The sequence below is a fragment of the Rhipicephalus microplus genome, chromosome 4, assembly GCF_043290135.1.
Source record: "Rhipicephalus microplus isolate Deutch F79 chromosome 4, USDA_Rmic, whole genome shotgun sequence".
NCBI classification, from domain to species: Eukaryota; Metazoa; Arthropoda; class Arachnida; order Ixodida; family Ixodidae; genus Rhipicephalus; species Rhipicephalus microplus.
The window spans coordinates 43,529,558-43,555,993 of NC_134703.1; the positions used below are offsets into that span (position 1 = coordinate 43,529,558).

Consider the following 26,436-nt stretch of genomic DNA (forward strand, 5'->3'; position numbering starts at 1 on the left):
TAAAGGATGTCATATAGCTGAAATCAAGAAGTAGAAATGCACATGGGCCGGGCACGTAGCGCGTAAGCAAGATAACGGCTGGTGATTAAGGGTAACTGACTGGATTCCCAGAGAAGGCAAGCGGGTGAAGGGGAGACAGAAAGTTCGGTGGGTTGATGTGATTAGGAAGTTTGCGGGTATAAAGTGGCAGCAGAAAGCGCAGGACCGAGTTGACTGGCGGTACATAGGAGAAGCCTTAGTCCTGCAGTGGGCGTAGCCAGGCTGATGATGACGATTATGATGATGATGATGATGATGATGATAGATTACGGGTAGCGTTGGAATTCAGTCTCGCTTTTGGACGAGCGCAGTTACTGGAGCGGTTTCCTTGAGGCATTTACAAGCCATAGCACGAATAATCGAAAGCATTTGGAATATGCCGTTTATTTTTGATGCACGTAATAAAAATACAAAACTTCCGTGCGGGTCTAAAACGACTCATCGTTAAACACAGCTCAAAATAAACACAGACGAGATACACGTGCAAAGATGTACCGCTGTCATGATAGAAAGGCACAACGCAGACACCTAGAACAAGAAAGACTGACAGGACTTGGTGCTGCCTGTCAGTCCTTCTGACAGGCAACGCCAAGTCAGCGCCGAGTCCCGTCAGTCTTTCTTGTCCGGCGTTTGTGTGCTGTACCTTTCTTTGAAGCCAAGCCAACCAGCTCAAGTTTATATCCTTTAGAAGTTGCCGTTCTGTGTGCATTTTGTCCAATTTCATTTTTGCGATTTATTTTGCAGATACCTTCTAATTAGCTCGCTGTTAAGGACTCTATATAATACGCTGTTACTTTGTCTAAGACTTTATATTCAACTGCGAGAAGTATTGCGAAGTGATCCTATATAATACAATACCAACAGAAGAACAGCCACCCCGCCTAAATAATTTTTCAGAAGTAGCCATGCACTGTCTATTACTTTTTATTGTTTCTATTCAGAAATCTATTTGTGGTTATTAGTACCTTATAGCATCGTGTTTAGGCACAGCGATACTCGAGTGCTAAAAGTTACGCCACAAAGCGCATGCACCCCCTTGCATGTAGTCCACAAGGCTGTAATTCCCCGGTTGCAGCCACATAAACTTCGGCTGCTCTGCTGAATACGCTGTCCACTCTAGCCCATCAGGTGACGTAGGTTTCCTGCGCAATAAAGACAGTAAAGACATCGTTCACCTCATCTGGTAATTCTGCCAATAAATGCCATCCCCTTAAACTTGGATCATCAGGTCACATACCCGTCTATCCGAATATATATCACCATCAATAAATGAGCCGAGGAATACCGGCTTGCATGAATATTCATGGCTGAAAGACTAACTTAATAGATTTCATGCTGAATATTGTGGGAAAGGCTGGAGCTCAAGTTTAAATTGTTTTATTATATGTACCGGCGCTGTTAAACGGACGTTAAAGAAGCACAATCGAAGCAGGCGATGTTCCTGTGTTCTTTTGTGCCATTGAAGAAGTTAGCGGCGAATAACCCCTATAGACACGATTTTACTGCCATCACGATTATGTTGTCTTTCATGCGTCACTGGCTGCTCTTTGTTACCTATTAACGCGTTAAAGACATCGTTTCGCAGAAATTCTGGTGGTGGCGTCATTGGATGTGAGCGAAAAAAATTGATAAAGTTTCGATAAAGTAAAAGCAAAAAATTTCAGGTCTGAGTTCGAATCAAACCCGGGTTGTTTGCATGTCAAGCGAGTGTTCTACCACACAGCCAGGCATATTTTGTTTTTCTTTTCCAGTATTCAATAAAATATTTGCGTACTAAAGACACGAATAAAGCAAAAAAGCACAATCACATGTGTACCGTAAGCGCTCAAGCGTTACTATGAAGTACTCAATGGCTAACACAGCGTAAGAGCGAGAGTTCTTCACATCGTGTTACACACGAACGGGGATGAGGCCAAACACCTCACCAAGATGGAGTACCAGTCGTTTCGGAAGTCTAGGTCGTCATAAATGTCCTTGAGATGAATTGTCATTGCAATGAAGTGTGTGAGTGAGGAAGTGCTGGGTTGTGCATTACAGTTCTGCATACGTGTCTTCCATAAGCTGTGCCCATGGTGAAAACCGTATTATATGGCACTTCATCAAGTGGTCAAGTGGTGCTGGTAGGAGATAACGTATCGTGTGAGAATTACTGACGAAACTTTTTTTTTTCAGTGTTCGCTGAAGGACATCGAAAAAAGAACACAGTGTCTTTGCAGATAATAAAGCAATGTTCTATCGTTTCCGGCACATTACATATGTGGCAGTTAACGGAGGGAACAAAAATATCTCTTTTTCTAACTACGTGTTTACCGGCAATGTTTCAGAGTGGAGTTTATAGAAGAATGTTTTTGATTTCGCTGGAATGTACATTTTTCGCACTCGCCTAGAACATCATGGCCTGGAAAATAGGCGTAGAACTAACGGGAGGCGGAAACAGCATGCTTAATAGATCCTTGTACACTACCTTTCTTGATACTGTGTACAAGTATTCTACGGAAAAGCGAACTTTAAGGAACTGAACTGCGAGGTGAACATGCTGCATGAATTTCCGCAAACACGGGCGTTCGGAGAAGTTGGCTGAAACAATTATGCCCAGTAAGCAATCAAGAAATGTGAACTGCAAGAATTTGCTGATTACGAGATGGGAACTGTCCCGAAATAAAGAATGATCGTAATACTGTTTGCCATAGATAATGGTGTTTAAGTCCCAACCAATCCTGACTCACTGGCCTGAATATGTTGTCACGACGCATGAGCTCGAAACTCAAAGACCACATGATTTCCGAAAATCTGGTGAAACGCTGTATGTAAAATTTTGCGCAATAGATATGTAGGAATACACAGTAAAGCTTTGTCGCAAGAAAAGTATTGCGAGCTTCGCCTCTCCCAAATATTGAAAGTAGGGGGTAACAAATGTCTGGGCCTATCGTTTAAGCTTAGGAACAGACTGCTTTCAGTAATACGCATTTAATCTATACGAATATAATGATACACCAAGGTACATTGGAGGAGTTCTTGTCCAATTACTCTCTGTGATCTGATTCGGTGTACTATCTTACGAGCTAAACCGCCTTCCTAAACTCTTAGAGGCATTTAAAGAAGCACCTCATACAACGCCAAAATTTTCAATCATAGATACCACATTTTCTACACTCGGCTTATCTGTGCAAGAAAATCGACATCGTCTGCATAAGCTATTACATTAGCTTCACTGTATAATATTCTGAAGCTACGAATGCAACTGGACTGTAGTATGCCTAAGCACAGTGGTTCTAGATAAAGTGCAAACAAAAGCAATGACATCGGGCTTCCCTGTTTCTCAGAAGAGGAAATAGAAACAGATTTCGAGAACTGACAAGTAACAATCAGAGAAGTTTGTTTGTGAAAGTGAAAATAACCTCCTCTGCTTGGAAATGCAGTCAAAGTAACCTTTGTGCTTTTCAAGCACACGTCCTGTTAACATGCTTCACGGTACATAAAACATTGCACTAATAATGCGTGGTACAAGCAACATTTGTAAAAGCGCATAAAACTAGAAAAAACGGCACGGACAGGTTGTAAAAAGCACTTACTTCCAACTGTTTTATGCCACTGACGAAACCAGGTATTAATGCATGCGAATATATTCATTTATACCAGGCTGGAAAACAGTTGGAAGTCAGTGCTCTTTACACTCTGTCCGTGCCGTCTTTTCTAGTTTTATGCGCTGTTAGATATGTTGACAATGAACTAACTAGTCCAGCAAGCAACCATCTGTGTGTATAAGCATACATTGCCATCGGGCCTCAGAACATGCGATTATCAATGACTTCATGGTTTAAAGCAAGTCACACACTACAAAATGCACACACATTACTGCGCCTATTCATATAAGGCCGCTTAGGGGGTGCATATCAAGTTCGAAAAGATTTCGTGCACTAAGTGTTAGAAGCTAGAATTACCTGATACATGCGTCAATACAAGCAGTAGTAGCCACTGATGCGCCACAAAAAGAAAAAAAATGTAGAAATCATATTTTTTTCCCTATCCTAAGTTGGTCCTTTTCTCTTCGCCTTCCAACTTTTGTGCGCATTTTTGAAGCAGATTATTTGTGAGAGTTCTAGCTCTCTGTAAAATAACGGCAGGAGTAAGTTCGGCAGTAATTTTGACAGATTCGATATCACTATGTGCCTCCCTTACTGAATATGAAAACTCGCATGCTCTGAGCGCTTTCAAAACATTAGTTTCCACGCCTAACAATTTGATCAAATTTGTCGTTGTTTCAGGACATAAGGGCCTATTTGTCAATGAAATGGCAGATGCGTTGGCAAAGTCATCTTTAAATGGGTCTCACAAGGTATCATCGGTATCCAAATTCCTTATAGGGCCCAGAATAAAAAGGAAATTGCTATCAGATGAATATTCTGCACCTTTACTAACGGCCACATTAGAATCAAGCACTTCATGTATCATCGGAATAGTAAAATATGTCTAACTTGTGTTTTTAAGTAGCAATCGCTAGAATGCGTTGCCAGACTTTGCGACTAAATTTATATTTACACGGAGCAGGTCTGGTAGCCTCCTCTCATTGTTCTTTATGCGGAGTAAATGAGTCAACCAAACATTACCTCATTTTCTGTAATAGATACTCTACCATACGCAAAAATATTTATCTGCTATTTACCATCTCCTTAAAATATATTTAAATGTGAAAAATGTGCTTTCTTTCGGGGCATTGTCTCTTGGCCACATTGACGGGAAGATTGCTGAAGTTTTGCAAGAGTTTTTCAAACGTTCAAAGAGGTGCAAGTTTTGAAATCAATCTTCGCTGGATATTTTTGTTCCTTCTTCAAACTCACTTTTTCGTTCAAAAGCGCTGCTTCATTTTATTTCAATACAGTTTATGATTTCACTGTCACATTTGTCCTGTCTCATCTTTTTTTCCTTCTAGTAATTAGACCAATTCTAACATTTTAATACAGAAGTCTTTTATAGATACTATCCGGTTCTTGGCCTATTCCCCAGCTACGAATCAGAGACAGGATATCGATATCGCGTTCAACTCTTTGAAGCGAAGTTTATGTGTCTCCCAATTTTATACTTTTAGCCTTCTGCAAGACACGAACGCTCTGTTACTCATCATTTTGAAGCGTATAAGGTATACTTCTTGAGTGAATATGGGTGAGTTACACTTTCTTTTGCTGACCTGTGGTCCTATATAATCATCTTCAGCATTACAATGAGCCCTACCCGGATTCACAATCGTATACTCACGTCTACTTACACGCATTCCAAAGCAGTATCATTCATAGGCAATTTCAATATCATCTATGACGATACTGGTACTGACGCACGAAAGCAATCGATGATTTACGAATCGCTAGACGTCCTCAGAAGAAGATACAATGCCGCATAGACAAGCTAGAGTCACAACGTTGGCCAGCCTTCTGCGCGTCGTTAGATCCCCGCAAACCTTTATCACACTTGTGGAGGACAATAAGAGGGCTCCGGACAGCTCTCTTTCAGCGGTCTCCATTCAAAGCTCTAGCCCTCTCTCAACAGAGATTTGAGGTCAACGTGGCAGAAGAGTTCTGTGCCAACTTATCTGGTCAACTCACAGATCCCAACATCTCCACGCTCTCACGTGGTGGCACGACATCACGAAATCACCACATGGACCAATTTTTTTCATTCCATGAGCTTAAAGCAGCACTGGCTTTGTGTAGAAGGACATCAGCACCCGGGCCTGATGGAATATCATACAGAGCACTGTGTCACCTTAATGAGTGTGCGAGGAGTGCCCTCCTCTATATATACAATGATTCGTGGCGAGAGGGCACCCTCTCAGTTAACTGGAAGACCAGCCGTTTGGTTCCATTACTGAAGCCTGGCAAGTCACCATTGGTGCTCACATCGTACCGCCCGATTGCACTGGCTAGTTGCTTGGGCAAGGTGATGGAGAGGATGGTACTAGGACGACTAGAATGGATCCTGGAGCATCACAACATCTACCCGGACGCTATGACCGGTTTTCGCCGTGGCCGGTCATCAATTGATAGCGTGATAGAGCTAGTCAGCTACGTGCAACATGAAAAAGCCGTAAGCGTCTCTGCGCTTCTCTATTTCTTGATGTTAAAGGGGCGTACGATAACGTCACACATGAAGCTGTCCTCGCCGCTCTCAAGGAGGTAGGAGTGGGCGGTCGGATGTTTCAGTGGCTACGCAGCTATCTCTCTGAGCGATCCTTTTTCGTGAGAACCGAGGATGGTGACACTTCGCTACATTACAGCCACCGTGGTGTTCCCCAGGGTGGCATACTTAGCCCTGTACTATTCAACCTGACGCTAATAGCTCTCAATGAGCATCTGCCAAGTACTGTCAGATTGTCAATGTACGCGCACGACATCTGCGTTTGGACGTCTGCAGTAACACGTCTACAGCTGCGACCGCGAATTCAGAGAGCTGCCACTCAAGTTGCTAATTACCTCCGTCAACGACGTCCGGAAATTTCCTCTGAGAAATGTGCACTTGTGGCATTTACGCGCAAACCAATGCAGAACTGCAGCGTTCTGATAAACAGCGAAAGGATAAGTCACCTCCGATCATACAAGTTCCTAGGTGTTATAATTGACAGAGACCTCTCATAGAGCCCACATGTATCATACATGAAAAGGCGATTGACAGGCATCTGTCATTTGTTCAAGTTCTTCGCTGGAAAGAACTTGGGAATGTCCACAGCGGCTATGTTGCAACTATACAGGATTCTTTTGCTTGGATTTATTTGGTACACCCTACCTGCGTTAACCAACACAAGTAAAACAAGCATACGAGTGCTTCAAAGTGTCCAGGCTCAAGCACTCCGGATTTGTTTAGGCTTGCCCCAAAGTGCATCAACAGCGGAAACTATCGCCATCACGAGGGACCACCTCATCAAGACCCACATTAATGTTGAAGTGCTGAGGACACATATACGACACCTTGCTCGAACTCCACGACATCACCTAGCCTCTCTCTACCAGTGGACCGACCATGCACATCTTACTGCAAAACAGTGACCGCACATGGAGAGTCGATTCCAACTTCGTTCTCTCCTGCCGCTAGACCATTGACTCCACCATGGTGCCTCGCTCAACCAATCATTATTATTAACATATCTGGCGTCAAGAAAAAGGCCAATTTGTCGCCACCGGCTCTTAAACAGCTCACTCTACTTCTCTTGCATGAGAAATACCAAGACTCCACACATATATACACTGACAGATTCGTTCAGCCGGACAGCTCTACAGGAGTAGTAGTGATACCAAGGTTGGCCACGAAAAATAAATTCAAGACATCTCACGCAACAACATCAACGGCAGCAGAATTGGCAGCACTTCATGTCGCGTTGCAATTTGTCGTTGATCAACCTACACGCAAGTGGACTATTTTCTGCTACTCAAAGGCGGCACTGCAGTCTCTACTATCAGCCTTACGCCGTGGACCACACGAGCAGCTGGTACTAGAGATAGCAGATGTTATACACCACCTGACTGAGAAAGGACACCTAATTACATTTCAGTGGTTACCCAGTCACTGCGGAATCATCGGCAATCAACGGGCCGATCAAGCTGCCCGCTCAGCCCACACAGAAGATCATAAGCTACGACTACCACTTTCTAGGACAGATGCTGCACGAAAGCTCCGCAGGCTTGCTCCCCAGCAAACCACATCACAACGGAATCAGCCACACTTCAAGCATAGCCGACTGTACTCGCTTGACCCTACGCTAAGTCTTCAAGTACTGTCGAGGCTTTGCCGAGTAGACCAGACCATTTTATGTAGGCTGTGGTTGGGCGTTGCGTTTACCAACGCCTACTCTTTCAGCATTGGGATGGCCGACACCGCAGCCTGTGGCAACTGTGGCAAAGAAGAAACGATCCAACATATTCTTTGTGACTGCCTAGAGTATAGTAAACAACGACTGCCTTTTCAAGGAACTCAGCAAGTTAGATAATCAACCTCTGTCGGAACAAGGAATTCTACAATATCGACAAGATGTAACTACACAGAAGAAGGCGCTGAAAGCTCTACTACACTTTTTGCGATCGACCGGCCTTACTGAACGATTGTAGCTAGGACGCCTTTCCTGTGTGTTTTCGTTTTCACATGAGTGCGCGTGCGTTTTTTTTATCTACTACCTCTTTCTTGCCCCTACTTCCCCGCCCCCAGCACTGGGTAGCAAACCAGATGCCAATATCTGGTTAACATCTCGGCCTTTCCTTTCTCTCTTTCTCTCTCTCTGAATATTTATTGATCAAAAGAGTGAATTACGTACGGGGCCGCCTTGAACTCCATCCACCCCGCCTACTCTTCCAGAGAATGTTTTGATAAATATATGCTATGTTGTCATATATTTCAATATGAGGGGCCTTACTATTTTGCAACAATTCATAGCTTGTATTCGATGGTATACTAGATAAGAATGTGCAAAAGAAAGCACCTAGCAAGTGAGGTACCTGTCGTAAATAGCATTCACACACCGTGGTCTAGAATGCTAATTCTGGACTAACACTCGTGAATGGGCTCACTCGAACAAACTCAGACTCTGATTAAACTTTCAGTTTAAGTCCGAGTAAGTCCGGCTGAAAAAATTTATTAAAGTGGGAGTCCGAGTGAGTTCGGCTCAAGAAAAGTTTGGTGAATCTGAGTTCGAGTCAAGCCAAAGCGCAAGATACGCTTCATGAGTCAGTCTGAGTGAGCTCCATAATATTTGCCGACCTATTCCTGTGTTGGAGACGCACAACTGACGACATTCCAAAATTCGGAACGCCGCAATTACGGAAATACATCAATGCTGTGATGCCATTTAGAACACCGACCAGGCAAATCGTGACTCAAACTGAACCCACCTATGTGATTTACTGTGCCATGTTCACTTACCCATCCCGAGCAAATGACACCAACACTTCCATGGCGTAGTCGCTCACTCGCCGGTCCTCATCGGTGTAGTTAACGGTATTTAGATACGGGATCCCAAAAAAGTACGGTATCTCTTCCATATGCCGCACGTCAACCCACTCAGGCTCGGTTGACTTTTGAGAGCGATGACCGAACACCATGCCGTACACGTTGCCGCCATAGGCCGAGTTGTCTTCAGCGTAGAACTTAGTGGGGCAGTAAAAGTTATGCTTGGCGATGAAATCCGCCGTTGTTTGCCTCATTTCCGCCTTGCTCGAAGAATTGCTGTTGTTTAAGTAAGATATTCCTAAAGGAACGATTTTTTTCTTGAGCCACATCCGAAAGGTATCGTATAACGCATCGATTAAAGCGGGGTATTCGTAGTCGCTCAGGTCGTCTTGCAGCAGCTCTCTATCGGTCTGCATGTCAAAGAAAAAGCCACCTTCATTCGCCAAGACGGAAAGCACCACATCCACCACTCTAAACAGGCCTTTTTCCGAAGCAATTGACGGCAGGTAGGGTATGTACTCGGTGTTGAACGTGGGAAAGAAGGCCAACATACAAGGAGCGGTCGCGTTTTTTGTAGCGTCGACGATATCCTGGGCTGGCTTGCTTCGTAGGCAATCCAAAACCTTTTCCGGGTGCGTTGTCAGGTCTTGGAAGACATCCGCGCACCCAAGTAACGCAGCAATTGAGTTTCCCCGTTTTATACTTTCGAAAACCGAGTCGACGTTTGAATTACTCGTTTCCGTCCCACTCATAGAAAACATCCGCCGGAACAGTCCACCAGCGTGTGGCGACATGAGGTGAAGGTGAATGTCCATGGCTCCAGAACTTTCGCCGACTGCTGTGACGAGGTCCGGATCACCTCCGAACGCTGCGATGTTTCGCCGAACCCACTTCATGACGAGAAGCTGGTCCCACAGTGCCATATTTCCTGGCGCCCCCTCATTGCTCGCGTCTAGGAAACCGAACATTCCAGATCTGAAGTTGCAAGAAACGACAACGACATCGTTGAGGGCGGGTAATGCGGCCCCGTCGTATCTTGTCTCGTAAGCCGAGCCAACCAAGAAAGTCCCGCCGAAAAACCACAGCAAGACGGGAAGCTTCGTCTGTCTCGATGGTTTCGGTGTCCACACGTTCAAGTACAGGCAGTCTTCCGACAGCGGCGTTGGTATGTAAAAGATGTAGGGAACGCGAGGCTGCATGCAGGAGGCCTTAACGCTGGTCGCGTTGTAGGTTTTCCCCCACGGTGGCTGGGGCACTGGTTTGCGGAAACGGAGCTCTCCGGTAGGTGGCAACGCGTACGGAATTCCGAAGAACACATCAATTTGCTTTCCGAGGACAGTTATTGTCGTGCCGCGCACCTTTCCTTCCCTGGTGGATACTACGACGCCACCCAGCGGCAAGGCCAGTAGAAAGATAACAACTACGAAGAGTGGATCCTTCCATATGCTTGGGCTTTTCTTGCTATCCTGCATGCTGCGTGACAAAATTTGTTCTTTTTTAAACAACCAAGCCTTATGGCAGCAAAATTACTACCATATAGTATACGACTCAATCACCCACCTAAGTGTTTTTGTTTTACATACTGTGTAGTGTACCCGTACATATATATCCAGGCACATTGGTGAGGAGAACAGCGGTGCTCAAACTGCAATAGCGACCTATTTCATCCGCGTCATGCGATCTAGAAACTTCCGCATAAGCTTTCCTCGTTTTATGACTATGCCTAGACAGATTGACGTTAGATGAGCTCGTATCACAAGCTTTAGGCGAGAAACGGTTACATAAAGTCCAATACAACGTGTGTTCTAGTTTTATTATTTCCGCTTTTATCGCCCCATAATGCATCGACCTTCGATTGAATATGAATAATGTAATTTTTCACTCAACGTTCATTACTACACACATTAAGATTTCGCTCTGTACAAAGCTGAAAATAATCACTAAACAAGGTTCATATTCTATATGTGTGAAGCCCTGTACTATTTGCGTCAAAAGGTCGTCGTGGAGTGTAATTACATTTTATTATCAAACATCATCATCATCAGCCCGACTACGGCCACTGCAGGACAAAGGTGTCTCCCATAATCCTCCAGTCAACCCGGTCTTGTGCTTTCTGTTGCCACGTCACACTAGCGAACTCTTTAGTCTCACCGGCTCACCTAACTTTCTGTATCCATTTTATGCGTTTGCCTTCTCTGAGAATCCAGTCAGTTGCCCTTAATTACCAGCGGTTATCCTGCCTACGTGCTGCGTGCCCAGCCCATGTCCATTTCTTCTTGATTTCAACTATGATATTCTTAACCACGGTTTGTTCCCTGGCCCACTCTGCTCCGTTCTTGTTCCTCAATGTTTCACCTATCGTTTTCCTTTTCATCACTCGCTGCTTCGTTCTCAATTTACGCTGAACGCTCTTTGTAAGCCTCCAGGTTTCTGCTCCGTTGATAAGTACTGGCATAATGCAGCTGTTATATACTTTCCTCTTGGCGGTTAGTGGCAGATTACCATTCATGATTTGAGAATGTTTGCCGAATGTGATCCACCCCACCCTTATTCTTCTAGTTATTTCACTCTCATGGTTCGGCTCTTCGATTACTACCTGTCTTAAAAAGACATATCCCTTTACAACTTCCAGCGTCTCTCCACCTACCTCAAAGTGCTGTTTTCTGCCGAGACTGTTGCACATTATTTTAGTTTTGTGCATATTAATATTCAGACCTACTTTTCTGATTTCCGTGTCCCGTTCAGTAATTATAAGCTGTGATTCGTCCCCTGAGTTATTCATCAAGGCAATGTCATCAGCGAATATGTAACGCTTTTAGAGTTCGAGGAAAAATAGAAATCGCTCTCCGGCTGTTGACATACACGTTGATGCGCAGACCTTGTGAAATGATTCACAAGGGCACACAGAAAATGTTCCAGCTACCATATTGTAATAGCGGAGAACCGCTAAGGACGATTTATGAGAAGTAAATTACTTCATCGGTCAGGGGTATTACATTCTGTCTTTCAGATGCGTGACGCCCTACGCCGTGGCGTATTCGTAGAGCGCTGTGAAGTGTACGTAGACACTCAGTTGTTCGTACACTGTCAACGTAAACACGCTTAGTACCAAAGGCAACGAAGACGTATAGGGTGGCAGTAGGCTTGCAACTCTCTTAAGGGTAGAGCACCTACCTACGCTCTGGGATCAGAACATCGATAAAGCACATACAAAGCGTAGGCGTAGTAATGAAATAAACGCCCTAATGACAGAAAACACAACTGAAAGTAAAACAAAACGAGCCCTGCAGGGATTATGCACGAAGTGTACATGTTCCGACGATGCTTACAATTGCCAAAGTTGCTGATTGTGCTTCACTTAACTATAACGGAGATGAAAGCATTGCTAAACCTTCAAACAATTCGACACTGATCTAGCTGGCAAACGCAAGACGTTATTACGGAGCGTGGATACCACATGTTAGAACACTATAAAAAAACAATATTCAACTTTGTTTATTGTTGTTCCCTTGCTTCTGTCGTTATGGTTCCGAGCAGGTTAACTCCAGAGAGAAATTTTTTCCAGTTATTCGTTGTGTAATTCTCCTATTTATTAGCAACGTAGAAAGAAAAACTTATGCGTATAACAATCAGCTGCCAAGGATGATGTGGAAGGCGTGCCCTGTTCATTATTACAGTGTTTCAATATTTCGAAAGGTTGAAAATCATACCACACTAAAAGCGCAACGTAGTTCTGAATTGTAAATACGGCCCCTTTCATTCGCACAAAGTGTATCTGACGCCTATAAGAGGCTTCATTCATTGGGACTTCATAAACGTGCTTCATGACTTAAGATGTAATATTATAGACAGTTTACCCGATATTTCACGTTCCTATTCACCACACTGCTTGTCGTCAATGAATCAAGAAGCCGCATTATTTTTCACATACCCTTCGGTGCAGTGCATGGCTGGAAAACATGTGTCTCACCCTCTAACATGTGGCACGCTTATATTGCAAACGCTGTACATGTTAGGGTGAATTGCATTTTTTTTTCCGTCGCCGACTTTCATCCTGCTGAATACCAAGCACGAAGTGGGCTGAGAAAAAAAAAATTTTAATTGCCGGCCAACCACGTGCAAGGTCATAGGAACAGCTGCTGTCAAATGTTCAAGCTTCGTGGCCGCTGCCGAAAGGCTGTTGTGAATTTGTACCGTCAGAACTATTCACAATGTTGTTTCTTTTCTTGTTTCTTTTTCTTTCTATTGCACTTCCAGGTACCAAACATATCCGTATATAGAACTTCACAGTGTTTGCATTCGGTTATGTTCCCGTTACCAAACCAAATGCGCTTCCCGGGTTCCTTAAAATTGCGAAGCATTTCTTTGCTGTCCAAAGACACTTTGACAGTTTCTATCTATCTATCTATCTATCTATCTATCTATCTATCTATCTATCTATCTATCTATCTATCTACTTACGTCCAAATGCTCTCGTGTTCGTCTCCTCATCATATACCAAAATTAGGATAGGATAATATGAGTTTATGTCAAACAGGATGTATGGGTCATGAAGTGACTATCATGAAGTGTATGACTTGTATTACGTGAAACCTTTCATTTGCGTGTGGCGCATAACCGCATGCAATAGCCTGTGAAGTGTGGGTATGTACCACACGAGATCAACTGTCTACATTAACAAACGAACCACGAGAACAGACTTGGACACTTTAGCGCGGCAGCGTTAAGAGGCCGTGTCACAGAAAATTCATTGCCGGCGTCGATGGTGTTGCTGCAAAGAGAAAAAACCCCGAAAAGATGGATTCACACGAGGGTACGGAGGAGGAATTTTCGCAGCGGATGGCGCATCACGTGACGAGCGCGTCATCGAAACGTGTCGACCTCGCTTCATCCGCTCTCCTCCGCTCGCGGCACGGATGGAAATGTGCCGCCGCTATTTTGATCCCTTCGTTTGGCGGTCGTCTGCTCTTGATCAAGAGGATTCAGCGTCGAATCTGTCAACACAGGTCGGATTGACATGGGTAAGAAGCAGGTAGCCGGCTTAAAAAGCACTCGGCGACAACATTTCTTGGCACCGAAGGGAAAGCTACGGTGCTGACGGAGCTGTACACGTAGCACTACGTGAAGTAGTCCGTTTTGTCGCGCGTCTTGTAACGCCGTGGAAAGTGGCGGGGGCGCACCATCAGCGTTTCATGTAGACGCATATGCCGCGAAGCGTTTGAGGAGCACGTAAAAAGGCGGGTCTTTCTCACGCCTTCAAGAACACGCTGCCACAACAAATAAATTGAAAGAAATACAAATATATTAATGTTGTCAGCTGCGTCCTGTCTCAAATAGCTCCACGTACAAAACAAAGGCGGAAGGTTTATATTTAACGTTGAAAATACGGGTGCCACTTTGGCACTACCATCACTGGTGGTAGGCTGCCAGTGATTTGGCTTCGTAGCTTTCCCTTCAGTGCCAATAAAAGTCGAGGGTATGCACGAGGATTCCGCGAGCGTAGCTCCGGCTGTGTGCGTGCGACGGGTCCGCTGCTGCGCCGAATTAAACTAATAACGTGACTATTTGGTCAGCGGAGCACCGGGATTTCGCGCTCGCGTGTGAATCTAGCTAAAAGCGCCAGGAGTCAAGGCCTTACACGACGTATCCGTCGCAGCGGATCAGCGCGAGGCATTTTGTCGCAGCGTCGCACCCTCTGCGAAGCCGCTCTCTCTCTCTCTCTCTCTCTCTCTCTCTCCATATGGAGCACGGCTCGACGCCACGTCAAAAAGGCACGTGCCGACGCGCTGCGACGGATACGTGGGTTTAAGCCTAAGTGAACAAAAGAAACAACACTACGAAGTGAACAAAAGAAACAGCGTTCTTGGCTCGTCGTGGCGGGTTAACGCAATATCCACCCCGCCATTATTGCGTTACGCAATGATGTCGGGGTGGAGAATAACGAGTACAGAGAGAGAGAAGGAAAGTATAAATAATCCGTAAACGGGGTTCGTTTGCTCGAGGCGACGTTTCGATAAGTGAACTCGTCTTCGTCAAGGCTGCAAGACAAGTCCCACCTGTCCAAACACCAGGGTTCAAGAACACGAGCCCTGTTTACGGAATATTTCATAGCCACCTTTCATCTTCCCCTTCCTGCAATGCCTAGTAGGATACAAAATGGAAAGACTGAAAAGCATGCGTGATTGAAACAACTTTTAGGTCCACAATAGACGTGAGTAAACTCATCGTTACCTGGCTAAGGCCCTCTAGGAGGCTGTCAGATTAAACCTGACAGCCCTTGCGCGGGCCCTCTGGATTTCCAGGATCAGATATCTTCTCCTGAGCATTAATGACTGTCTTTTTTTAATCAAATCAAAGTTAATTTACATCGTCCCGGATGAGTGAGCTTGGGCGAAAAGAGAGAGAGAGTGCGCTTGAGTAAAGCGTGAGTCCCCTTCTAAAGGGGTGCGGTAGAGACACGCAGGTGTGCCAACCAGTATGTTACATATAAGAAAACTAAGTATTATCTCCAATTTCGTCGTCGAGCCAGCGCAAATTTTATCACAATAATCAACCAATAAGCTACGTACATGAACAAAAAGTAAAGGTTCTGACAATTGAAACATTGTTCTATACAAATAATTACCATAATGAAGATACATAAATGTATAAATAAGAACTAATACTTGATCGCTAAACTTACCTTTTTTTAATCGGTTGGTTCAAAGCAACAGAACAATAAAAACAAAAAAACAATAAAAATGGGACATTCCTTTTCTAGTACAGCATTTATATTTGCAACAATTATTTACAGAAACTGTTTTTATGATCTCCTATACTGCGTTTCTCTCCTTACATTTTGCTACTGCGTGGTGTGTTGAGCAAGTAAAGCAAACAATTACCGTAACCATTGTGGTCCATGTTCGGTTCTGCAAAAAGTGAAGTCACAAAAGTCTTCTTTTTAAGTGAAACAGAACGGAGTGTCCTTTAAAATTAGAGAGATTTATTTAAACAGGCTTTTCATGTTTTTAAAGCTAGTTTCTAGCCATAAAATTTGTGTGAAGAGACAACGTTAAAACTATATATATATATATATATATATATATATATATATATATATATATATATATATATATATATATATATATATATATATATATATATATATATATATATATATATATATATATATATATATATATAAGGGAAAGAAGTGTATACTTAAGGGCTCGTTCTTTCGTGTTTTGACACAATAATAATAGGATCTAACAGACAATAACGCCAAGGAAGGTATAGAGGAAGTTATTAGAACAAATGTAATGTAAATAAGAAGAAAGTAAAGTGCGTGAAAAAATAACTTGCCGTGCGCAGGAATCGAACCTACGACTTTCGAATTACGCGTTCAATGCTCTCGGCAAGAGCAAGCTGTCCCAGGAGACAAAAAACCTCATTAAAAAGCATCAAAGCATGACAGTCTCTAGTACAACAGACAAAATAGAACTTTCAGAGCTGTCTAAGTTGATTAATAAGCGTAAGGTATACTATGTAAGAAGGTATAACATGGAGAGAATTGAACACGCTCTGGAAAACGGAGGAAGCGTCAAAGCAGTGAAGACGAAACTTGGGATAGGCAGAAATCAGATGTATGCACTAAGGAACAAAGAAGGCAAAATAACTACCAATATGGATAGGATAGTTAAAAAAGCGGAGTTTTACAGAGACCTGTACAGTAGCCGGGACAACCCCGGCCTTAATACCATAAGAACTAGCAGTAACCCAGATGACACCCCACCAGTAATGATAGACGAAGTCAGAAAAGCCTTGGAAAGCATGCAAAGAGGTAAAGGTGCTTGTGAGGACCAGGTAACATCAGATCTCCTGAAAGATGGAGGACAGATTGTGTTAGAAAAACTAGCCACCAGGTTTACGAGGTGCCTCCTGACGGGAAGAGTACCAGAGTGTTGGAAGAATGCTAGCATCATCTTAATACAAAAGAAAGGAGATGACAAGGACTTGAAAAATTACAGGCTGATCAGGTTGCTCTCTGTAGTATACAAGCTATTAAATGGTAATTGCTAACAGAGTAAAGAAAACATTAGAATTCAATCAACCAAAGGAACAAGCAGGATTCCGAACAGGCTACACAACAATCGACCACATTCATACTATCAATCAAGTAACAGAGAAATTCTCAGAATATAGGACACCACTACACATAGCCTCCATAGATTACGAGAAGGCGTTTGATTCAGTAGAAATATCAGCAGTCATGCAGACACTGTTAAATCAGGGCGTCGATGAAGTATATATAAACATCCTGGAAGAAAGCTACAGAGGATCAACTGCTACTATATTGCTTCATAAAGAAAGCAACAGAATACCAACCAAGCAGGGTGTAAAGCAGGGGGATACAATCTCCCCAATGCTATTTACCACGTGCTTACAGGAGGTTTTCATGGGCCTAGAATAGAAACAGTTGGAGATAAAAGTTAATGGAGAGTACCTTGCGCTTCACTGATGACATTGCATTGCTGAGTTACTCTGGGGACAAATTGCAACTCATGATTACGGAGCTAGACAATGAAAGCAAAAAGGAGGGTCTTAAAATTAGTCTGCAGAAAACGAAAGTAGTGTACAACAACCTTGGAGAAGAGCAACGCTTTGAGATAGGTAACAGTGCACTTCAAGTTGTAAAAGACTATGTCTACTTAGGGCAGGTAATAACCGCCGCGCCAAACCACGAGATTGAAGTAACTAGAAGAATAAGAATGCGATGGAGCATATTTGGCAAGCACTCCCAAATCATGACAGGTAGATTGCCACTATCTCTCAAGAGGAAGGTATATAACAGCTGCATCTTGCCGGTACTTAGCTACGGAGCAGAAACCTGGAGACTTACAAAGAGGGTTCAGCTTAAATTGAGGACGACGCAGCGAGCAATGGAAAGAAAAATGGTAGGTGTAACCTTAAGAGACAAGAAGAGAGCAGAGTGGATTAGGGAACAAACGGGTGTTAAGAATATCATAGTTGAAATCAAGAAGAGGAAATGGACATGGGCCGGGCATGTGGCACGTAGACAGGATAACCGCTGGTCGTTAAGGGTAACTAACTGGATTCCCAAAGAAGGCAAGCGGGTTAGGGGGAAACAGAAGGTTAGGTGGTCAGATGAGATTAAGAAGGTTGCGAGTATAAATTGGCAGCAGCAAGCACAGGACCGAGTTTACTGGCAGAACATGAGAGAGGCCTTTGTCCAGCAGTGGACGTAGTCAGGCCGATAATATATATATATATATATATATATATATATATATATATATATATATATATATATATATATATATATATATATATATATATATATATATATATATATATATATATATATATATATATATATATATATATATATGTGTGTGTGTGTGTGTGTGTGTGTGTGTGTCAACCACATTTCGAATTTAGCTGTCATCTTTCCATAAAAGGAGGGGGTCATACTCAAAAACACAAAGAATGTGAAATGACAATTATAAAAATAGTCGATTAAATATTAACAATTTGGGCAATCATTTTCATGAGACTTAGTATCGTCGGGGTATTTCTTTTATTTCTCTGAAAATTGTACTAAAGAGCTATCTATGTCTTGAATGCTCTTTTGACAATAGGTCCAATATTTTTGTTAAAGTGCACCTGTCTATCCTAACCAAGTAGTTTTCTTTTTACCAAAGTGGTTTTTTCGAGAAGCATTACTTTTACTAATCTGTAAAAGCATTTTATATCCGTGGTCCAGGTGTCATGACCACGCAGCTGAGTTCACATGGTCTTACTTCTAAAGCTTTCTCCATACGTCGCACGCATCGCCATCATAAAATTTTCTCATCTCGTAGTTCCCTGGCTCCATCCACATGAAGTAGGGCTCTTCAGCCGAGAATGGCGTCCATCGTGTGCCGTTGGGTGCAGTCGGTTTACTGCGCAAAAGAATATTAATGAGGGGACGATGACGCTACATTGAAAGTCGTGAAAGACATGCAGAGGACGCTCAAGTCATTTAATTTAACTCATGCCCGCCCCCTCTACTTCTTTGACCGTTGCTTTAACTTGATAACAGAAAGTTTATTGTGTCTTTGCTATTTTTATCTATTTGGCTTATGACATTCCCCTCGACGTCACCGTCAATATGCAGTAATTGCTGTTCACCATGTACTGTGCCAATAACATTCATCACCTAACGGTAAGACCACTAAATGCACATCTGAGCCAAATTCATAGACTGTCACAGCAGTGCCTCAATCGAAATTACCCACAAACAGAAATTGGTGGTGGAAAAGTGTGCTTTCGCTAGTATAGGGCACCCAGAATTTGGTCACGTTGAACAACCTCAGGAGCTAAAATTTATTCCTTAGTAAAACTGCATGTTTGATAATATGCATGGTATGATTACGAAATCTAACACTATAGAAGAATATTCATGAAAGAGGCTGTCATAAATGTAAAGCGCCGCGTACTTACCCGTTCTGAGCAAATGAAGCCAGCATCCTCATGGCCTCTGCGCTAACCTGTCGGTCTTCTTCATCGTAATTGACGAAGTCCAAGAGGGGTATTCCAAAGAAGTATGGAATCTCCTGCATATGTATCACTTTAGTCCATTTAGGGAGCGTCGACTTCTGAGATCGATGTGAGAATACCATGCCGTAAACTTGACCATTTCTCGCCGAGTAATTTTCAACAAACACCCTGCTGGAACAGTAAAAGTGACACTTTCCGACAAAGTCTGCCGCTTCCTGCCTAAACGCTGCCTTGTCTGTCACTCGTGAATTTTCCAAGTACTGGAGCCCCACAGGGAAAATACTGCTTTTGACAAATTCTCCTAGCACAGCAATGATGGCTGGTATGAATTCCTCCCAATCGTACCCCGAAAGGTCGTCCTGCAAGAGCTTCTTGTCGGGTTGCATAACGAAGGCAAACACGCCTTCATTCTCTACTACTGAAACCATCGCATCTACGACACGAAAAAAGCCCTTTTCGGTAGCTAAAGAAGGCATATAGGGCACAAATTCAGTGCTGAAGGTGGGCAGAAATGCAAACATATTCGGCGACGTGACATTTTCTGTAGCTTCAGTGATGTCACTGGCAGATGACTTTCGAAGGCACTGCAGCACTTCATCCGGACTGGTGGTCAGGTTCTGTAAATGATTCGCACAGCCGAGCACTTCGGCAACATCATTACCAGTTTGCATGCTTTCGGCAATTGAGTCAATGTCCATATCTGTGCTTTCAGTGCCGCTCATAAAGAACGCTCGGTGAAATAGACCAGCGCTAAAGGGTGACATGAGGTGCAGGTGGATAGCCATAGAACCGGAGCTCTCGCCGAACAGTGTCACAAGTTCGGGATCTCCTCCAAAAGTTCTGATGTTTCGCTGAACCCATTCCATCACCATCAGCTGGTCCCACAGGCCGACGTTTCCTGGAGCCCCTTTGTGGTTGGCGTCGAAAAACCCAAACATTCCTGAGCGAAAATTACAGGACACGACAACCACATTGTTAAGTGCGGTCAATGGGGCAGCATTGTACCGGGTCTCATACGCCGAGCCTAGTTTGAAAATTCCGCCGTAAAACCACACTAAGACAGGCAGGTTCATTGCATTTGATGCATGCGGTGCCCACACGTTTAGATGTAGGCAGTCCTCGGAGAGAGCTGTGGGGATATCGAAAATCCAGGGAACCCTCGGTTGCATGCAGGAATCTTTGGCGGTTGTTGCGTCGTAAACACCTTCCCATGGCGATACCGGCTGAGGCTTCCGGAACCGCAGTTCTTCGACGGGGGGAGCAGCGAACGGAATTCCGAGGAATACGTCTACGTCTCTTCCAAGAACATTTTCGCGTAGGCCACGGACTTTTCCTTCCATGGTGGTGACGACAACATAATCATCTGACAGTACAGTAGGCATAAGAAGGGTCAATAAAAATGCAGCTGTCGACGAGTACATGGTCCACTTGCTTGAACGGGTGCTGTGGGTAAAAAAAAAGACCTGATATAATATTTTTAGGAACTGTGGTCACAAGTTTCGTTTACTGTGATCCTTATACTCTGTTGAACGACTATTGTGGAGTTTCAAATGGTGCTGCATGCAGTGCCAGTTATCCAAGCCAACAGTAAGGCCAATGCATGTGCTTTGACGCTTGATGCTCCTCTACTTTATATGGGAATGGGCGCCAAACTTCTACAGCCTTACTAATACCATACAAAGAGGGGCGAAGTTTATATATAATAATAAATCACTGGCCAGTTGGAATACCCCATTCACTTTCCTGGTGAGCACATTGCATTATTAAGCACCGCGTGATATTTCTGGTTGGATGCTCTGAATATTAGTACAAGCATGATCATACCGTAGAAGTGCAGAACATCTCAATGCCCACAAAACTTAGTTTCCCCTAGCTTACTTGATGCACGTGGGATATACAATACTCTTTCCCCTCCTAGTAGTTGTCATAATAGCTTATGCGTTAACGTTAATTAACATAGCGGAAATTGCAGAAGAAACATTGACTCCACACCGTTCGTGAATTTATCTTTTATGACGTTCAGACTATAGAAAGAAAAAATGTGAATCGGACCATATGCACCAATAAAGAGCAAATATTTCTTCTAGCTGTCACTATGGTTGAAAAAAACATTGAAACTCGCGTAAGGCTACCTCAAAAGAAAAAGCAACACCGCCTAGATAACCTGCCGAATGCTGTAATAAAATTGCTTCTTATAGGCTCTAGGGTTCGGAATTTCGCGATAACTCACAACTGCAAACTTTCCATTGAAGCCAGTTTTGAATTTCCATTTCAATGAGGATTAATTCGCGGATGAGAGAGAAAATACACCAGCATAGGTGAGCGCAGATTTCCAAATGTGCTCAAACGCCGCCATCTTGGACTAACAACATTGCAGTTTGGTATTCGTATCAACTAAACAAACAGTGCTACGGTGAACTCACCCGCACGAAATCGCTTTGCCGGTACATTAGATGTTTCATGACCATGCTCATTTCATATTGTGACATAGAAAATGTACAAAACAAACATTTATCAGTCTAAGATAGCGGCCCCCATGAGTCGAAAAGGAAATTGTGAAGCAAGTTTGATGTCGACACTCCCCCCCCCCCTAACTTCCGTTGGTCGGAAACGTCGAGTTGGCATGAGGAAGCAAACAATAACATCGGTCTGACAAGCGATATTTGCTTCTATTCGCAGAAGGTAGCAACCGTGGTTAATGGGGAAACAGAGGGTGTGAAATGGGAGATTTTGCGCTCTGCGCGAACACACAATAAGGTAATATAATTCCTCATAAACTGCTGCAGCGCACAAATAGCCTTTCATATCTTCAACACACTCTGTAAATGTCGAGTCACTGTAATGATGGTGGTTATGAATTAACTTAAAATGTTATTCTAAACGTCGAGTTGGCTTGGCGCGGTATTTAAAAGGATTAAAGTGGATGCTTGGGCGTGTTCGTATTACATGGCGGATACAAAAACATTGCAAAATACAGGGCACAATACAAAAAAAAAATCCCCGCATCTCCACTTAGTGATTTCTGATCAGTGGTCGAAGCTCTGGAGGTAAACCGTGCATCCTTTGTACATTTTGCCCGCTCTTATCATGATACAAAGACATGTTATAGTGGGATCATATATATACACTATACGCACAACGTTTAAATTTTTACATAATAATACAGTATACTAAGCCCTCCGCACACGTTGTTAACCAGCGAAAGCTCAAGCCTGTGCATGCGGCGTTTAGTAGTGGGTTCAATACGACGGGACACTGAAGCGTTTCACAATTACTAGTTACACTTTCGTGCTTCTTAATGGGATTCGACAGACCTTTCACTCGGATTTACCACAGTGTTTTTTTTTTTCACATGCCGCTCATTGTGTCTCTCTTGTTTATGGTCATACAGGAATGTAATGAGGGGTGGTGTTTCTCGAACAACAGGCGGTCACAGACGTCGCAATCGAAGCCAATGTGCCACTGGAGAAATTCCCACCGCAAGCCGCCTTCACTCCGGCGAACGCGCTCCTCCAATCAGCACATTGACGACGCGACGCTGCGTTGCTGTAAGCGTCTGACATCGACAGTCAACTCGGCGGGTAGGCCTCAAGAGAAACTGTTACGTGCCGGCTCAGTGCCACGGCTGCGACGACTTCACTCACAACGTAGCCAATCACGCGCGTGCTTCGTAACGACGTAACTTATAACATAGCCAATCGAGACCACTCGTGACAGCGATACCGGATGGATGTTCGTTTCTCCTAGCCGTATACAAGTTACACTGTAAAGAAGAACAGCGCTTTTGTTTGTGCCTTCATTTTTTTCCCGCGCTCAGTCTTTTGCGCTGTTCCATCCGCTAAAATGATTACGTGCAACTACACGAAAAGTGTTTGATACTCTCTTCAGGTCTCCAGGTACCGCATAACGGTGCATCAGTCATTCAAAGACCTCAAAAAGTATTCTTTTACCTAAAAATCATATACGCGTCAGTTGGCAAATGACTAGGGACGTTATTGTGTTGCCGTTTTTAGTCCACAGAGTTTAGCGGATTATCGCTCAAGATTTTTTGTTGCTTGATTAATTCTTTATCTCTTTACTTACGTTATTTCCCTAATGCTTCCAATAAAATGTCACTCCTCGAATAGTCAGCATAATATTAGTGCCGTTTTGGGAAAAAGTATTCTTCTAGAAAAAACGAGTAATTGTGTACTCACCTTAAAGTTAGATGCATGTTTACGTTGTAAGTAGATCGCTTGTTGACATTTGCCAGCGTTTGTGTAGCTTTTCTTTTTTTTTCTGTATAATTCGTTGCACCACTGCAAGATTTACGACCACTATACTGCTACTCGTTGCTCCCTTTTTGTTGCATATATTTATTTGTTTGCCTCCCGAACCACGAAACAACTTCATACCAGTGCTACGCGTGAAAGAAAACTGGCTTTGCCGGTCAAGTATTTATATGTATGGCATACAGCTCATGCTGCACCGGCATGCAAGGAATGTGAAAGGCTTTCGTTTTGTAAATTTAATGCACTGTCATTGCGAAAGCCGAATAGACAGCGGCTATTTCATACCATAGGACAACTGATTAATACTGCACACGATATAAACTTGCACAAAAAACAATGTTAGACGTGGAAATAAAGCGGGACTAGTATGTAACAGAGTTCGTTAACAAGACTGTCATGATGACTAACCAATGAAAACCGCTAACTGATCCTTCTGTTCATCGTTCATCTGCGAGTCCGCAGAAATTGATTCGTAATCGAATCAATTTCTGCGGACGAGTCAATTTCTGCCGAAATTGACTCGTAATCTTGATTCATCTGTATGAGTATCCTGATTTATTTTGATTAATGTGTAATTTGTGTGCTCACTAAACGTTATAATTCTTAGTTCTAATGGCGTTCCTTTATGATGCGACGTGCCCAATCCTCAAAAAAGTTTTCGCACATTCTTTCACCAGTTACTGCTACGTCCCCTGGTTTGTGTACACTCTTCGCGCTCTTAAATGCTGTCTTTCAATTAGATATATATTACCATATGGTCAAGGCACGTGATAAACTCAGTGCCGCTTATATGCGGTAAATCACACATGAAAGCGGCAACAAAGTGTGCTAGCATGTCATTTTTCTTACTTAGATTTCTGCAGAGCGGAAATACACTTGGAATTTGGAGAAGCTGTCGGTGGCTCGTTCCATCGCACACAAAAATTAGAGGACGCTCGAGATTCACCTCAAGAGTGAAACGCGATATCATCGTAGGGCCCCTTTCGCATCACTTTCTATATCAGTAGCCTCACTTTGATTATCGATGAACACCTCGACCATGCGGCAAAGAGGGCTCTACGACTAACATTATTATTTTTAAAACTCTCATACTAATCACTGCAAGTACAACTGTGAAGTGCCACCACAATTCTTCTTTTTGAGAATGAGCGAAGGGCCACTAAACGCGTCGGTAAAGCAGCACGTGAGCTTACGCAGCTACTCACGTTGTGGATGCTTTTTTTTTCTCCGGATAATGATAAAACATGTTGGAGTGCTTTGTAATGGGTGGGTCTTTAAACCATAGCTCATTGCGCAAATCCCATGTTTTAATGTCAGGCGCCATTTGGCGCTTCTGACGCGAAAAATACATGAGTTAAGGACACACCTCCTATGACATTCGTGTAGGGTTCTTTTCAAAAAGCGTCTTCAAGGAATCTCTTGGTTCCGCGTTAAAATAGCTGCTTGCTGCGCAGATTGCCGGAATTTATTTCTGAGTCAAACCGAAGTGTTTTTTATTGTTTTTTGACACGAAAGTGTTTTATGCCAGTATCCACTAAACTTTCAGTCACATATTTCCGTCACGAATATGACGCTAATAGAAGGGAGCGTCGAGCTTCCATCAACTGATCATCGCTAAGACGCGCCGTCTTTTATACATCACGCGTTGAAATTTCTAGAAACTAGAAAAAAAAACTAGCAGAAAAAGTTACTACACTGTGAATTCAATTCATGGCATTTCAATTTACGATGATACGCTCCTGGCAATGTGCCAACTACGCAACTGGCATTATTTTCTTTATTGGCAGCCCTCCACATCTGTCAAAGCACAATAACTATGAGAAAAAATGCACACCAGCAAAATACACATTATTGGCTGACAACTAGCTACTATTACACTATTGGTGTACTTTTAAAATTCCTTGAGTGCTGTCAAGGATACGCCGCTGGTCAACAACTTACAGGATTTTGCAATTTCAACACTTCCAGATTCCACTACGTACATCGACTAAAGTAAACATGAGGTGGTCACGCGTCCGGGTAACAATGGTACTCGCCATGCTCGAGTTCCACAAACCGGGGAGGCTAACAAGTGTAATATGATCGTACCGAAGTTCATCATCGTCCTCTATGGCGAAAACCTGCAGGGCCGTGAAGATCTATGGGTAGCTTCTACTTCAACGCTTTTTGTGCAGTGTTCCAGAAGTAGACCCCTTCCCAATGCATTGGTAGATGGCGGCACAGGCATTTTTTGAAACCTCCTTAAAACGTCCACCCATGAGCCTCTACAGTACACGTGACTCAACTGTACACCCATGAGTACAGTACACCCTTGAGCCTCTACAGAACACATGAAGCTCGGTAGCTGAGCTGTAGCATCAACAGTGATAGATATGAAGAGTAGTTAGTTACTGTAAAAAATACTAAGATATTCTGCATTTTGCGCATTAAAGTCATATATGCGAGAGTCAACTGCGGAAACTTGGATCAATTTACGCTGCACTTTATAGTCAGCTTGCTACCATATATGTAGTGTAACAGGGTCGTAACTTGGCCGAAAGGAGCAGATAGTATGTCATGAGACAAAGCTGTTTAATTGGACTTGTGGCCGGAAACGGGGACTTAGATTACAGCAATATACACTGGCGCTGAAAGCGGCAAAGGGAGCGTCGACCTTTCATCA

At 43.4% G+C, this 26,436-nt stretch overlaps 1 protein-coding gene across 1 annotated transcript; it reads right to left on the reverse strand.

The window, feature by feature from the left end:
• Nucleotides 1-407: 407 nt before the first annotated feature.
• Nucleotides 408-23,896, reverse strand: LOC119171927 (uncharacterized). The gene is made up of 4 exons (XM_037422816.2): nt 23,700-23,896; nt 19,447-20,946; nt 8,938-10,437; nt 408-1,181 (listed from the first exon to the last, which is right to left on the reverse strand). Exons 1-4 carry the CDS (start codon nt 23,714-23,716, stop codon nt 1,043-1,045), a joined length of 3,156 nt encoding a protein of 1,051 aa, XP_037278713.2. The 5' UTR covers nt 23,717-23,896; the 3' UTR covers nt 408-1,042.
• Nucleotides 23,897-26,436: the final 2,540 nt, after the last annotated feature.

What these genes read in the sequence shown, in the direction of transcription:
- LOC119171927 (XM_037422816.2), bottom strand. An exon ending in GCTTCATTTGCTCAGAACGG is followed by an intron (nt 10,438 to 19,446) that starts GTAAGTACGCGG and finishes TTTGTCACGCAG; the next exon opens with CATGCAGGATAGCAAGAAAA. An exon ending in GTGTCATTTGCTCGGGATGG is followed by an intron (nt 1,182 to 8,937) that starts GTAAGTGAACAT and finishes TTTATTGCGCAG; the next exon opens with GAAACCTACGTCACCTGATG.